Source organism: Cryptomeria japonica, chromosome 4, assembly GCF_030272615.1.
Source record: "Cryptomeria japonica chromosome 4, Sugi_1.0, whole genome shotgun sequence".
NCBI classification, from domain to species: domain Eukaryota; kingdom Viridiplantae; phylum Streptophyta; class Pinopsida; order Cupressales; family Cupressaceae; genus Cryptomeria; species Cryptomeria japonica.
The window spans coordinates 649,760,843-649,761,945 of record NC_081408.1 but is presented as its reverse complement, the minus strand read 5'-3'; the positions used below and the strand labels follow the sequence as shown (position 1 = coordinate 649,761,945).

At 42.9% G+C, this 1,103-nt stretch overlaps 1 protein-coding gene across 1 annotated transcript; it reads left to right on the top strand.

Annotated features, from left to right (window-relative positions):
* Positions 1-621, top strand: LOC131047718 (early nodulin-75-like). The gene has a single exon (XM_057981518.2). It carries the CDS (start codon positions 1-3, stop codon positions 619-621), a length of 621 nt encoding a protein of 206 aa, XP_057837501.2.
* Positions 622-1,103: the final 482 nt, after the last annotated feature.

The following is a 1,103-nucleotide window of genomic DNA, read 5'->3' as shown; positions in this document are numbered from 1 at the left end:
ATGGCGATGGCTCTTCATCATTCCCTTTTACTTATCGTCTTGTTCGCATTTGTGTCCGTGTGTTCATCGGAGAGACCATTGCCTCCCTTCCACCACAATGGAAAGCCTTTACCAGGAACTCACCCTCCTACACTTCCCCCGCCACCTCAGAAACCACAACCACACCATCATTCTCCCTTTGTTCCAAAGCCCCCACCCCTTCACAAGCCCCCATTTGAGAAGAAGCCTCCGATGAAAGGTGCTCAGCCTCCTCCACTTCCAAAGCCACAACCACACCCCGCATCTCCATTTATTCCAAAACCACCTCCACTTCACAAGGCTCCATTTGCAAAGAAACCTCCCATGAAAGATGGTCACTTCTCTTCTCCCCCTAATGCTCATCAATCTCCTCCCCTTCCCAAAGTGAAATTACCCCTCATTCCCAAGCCTCCACCAGTGCATGGTAAGGTGCTTCCTCGTACCATCAACGAACACCCCACTTCTTTCTCCCATGAAAAACCTCATCCTCCATTTGACAAGCCAGGTTCCCCCATCTTCAATCCCCATGGCCAACCCCATCCTCCCTTGAAGAAATCTCCTCCCAAGCCACTAGTAAAGCCCCCACCAAAGCATGGACATTAAAATCCTCCTCTCATGCATAAGTCTCCTCCACCTCATCCTACTCATTAGATATTTTGTACGCTCTCAATTCCGTTTTTACTCACTTTACATTTCCATATCATGCATATGTGTGTAATACCAGTCGTACAGACTTTAGCCAGGCTGCAGATAGTAAGCCCGCAAATAATATATAGTAAGTAAAGGAGAGATGGTTTAGATTAGTTATGCATAGTAGTATTACCTACTACATGTTGGTTTCGTTGTTGATGGGAGACATGGATTCCTTGGAAATGTTGTTATCAGTGAATAGTAGAAGCCGCGGCTTCTCTATGTATTATCATATTTTTATGGTATATAATAGTTTTATATTACAATGATGAATCTTTTTAGATGAATATTGCGTTAGAATGCTAATAAGTACTTCCGATACTGTCAACAAATTATTAAGTACCTGTTAAATTTTTTATTTGTTGTTTTAATTTGAATTTTGATGAAGCTTAAAC

Bases quoted from the DNA above. Each gene is read 5' to 3' on its own strand.
- LOC131047718 (XM_057981518.2), top strand. From the start codon at position 1: ATGGCGATGGCTCTTCATCATTCCCTTTTACTTATCGTCTTGTTCGCA.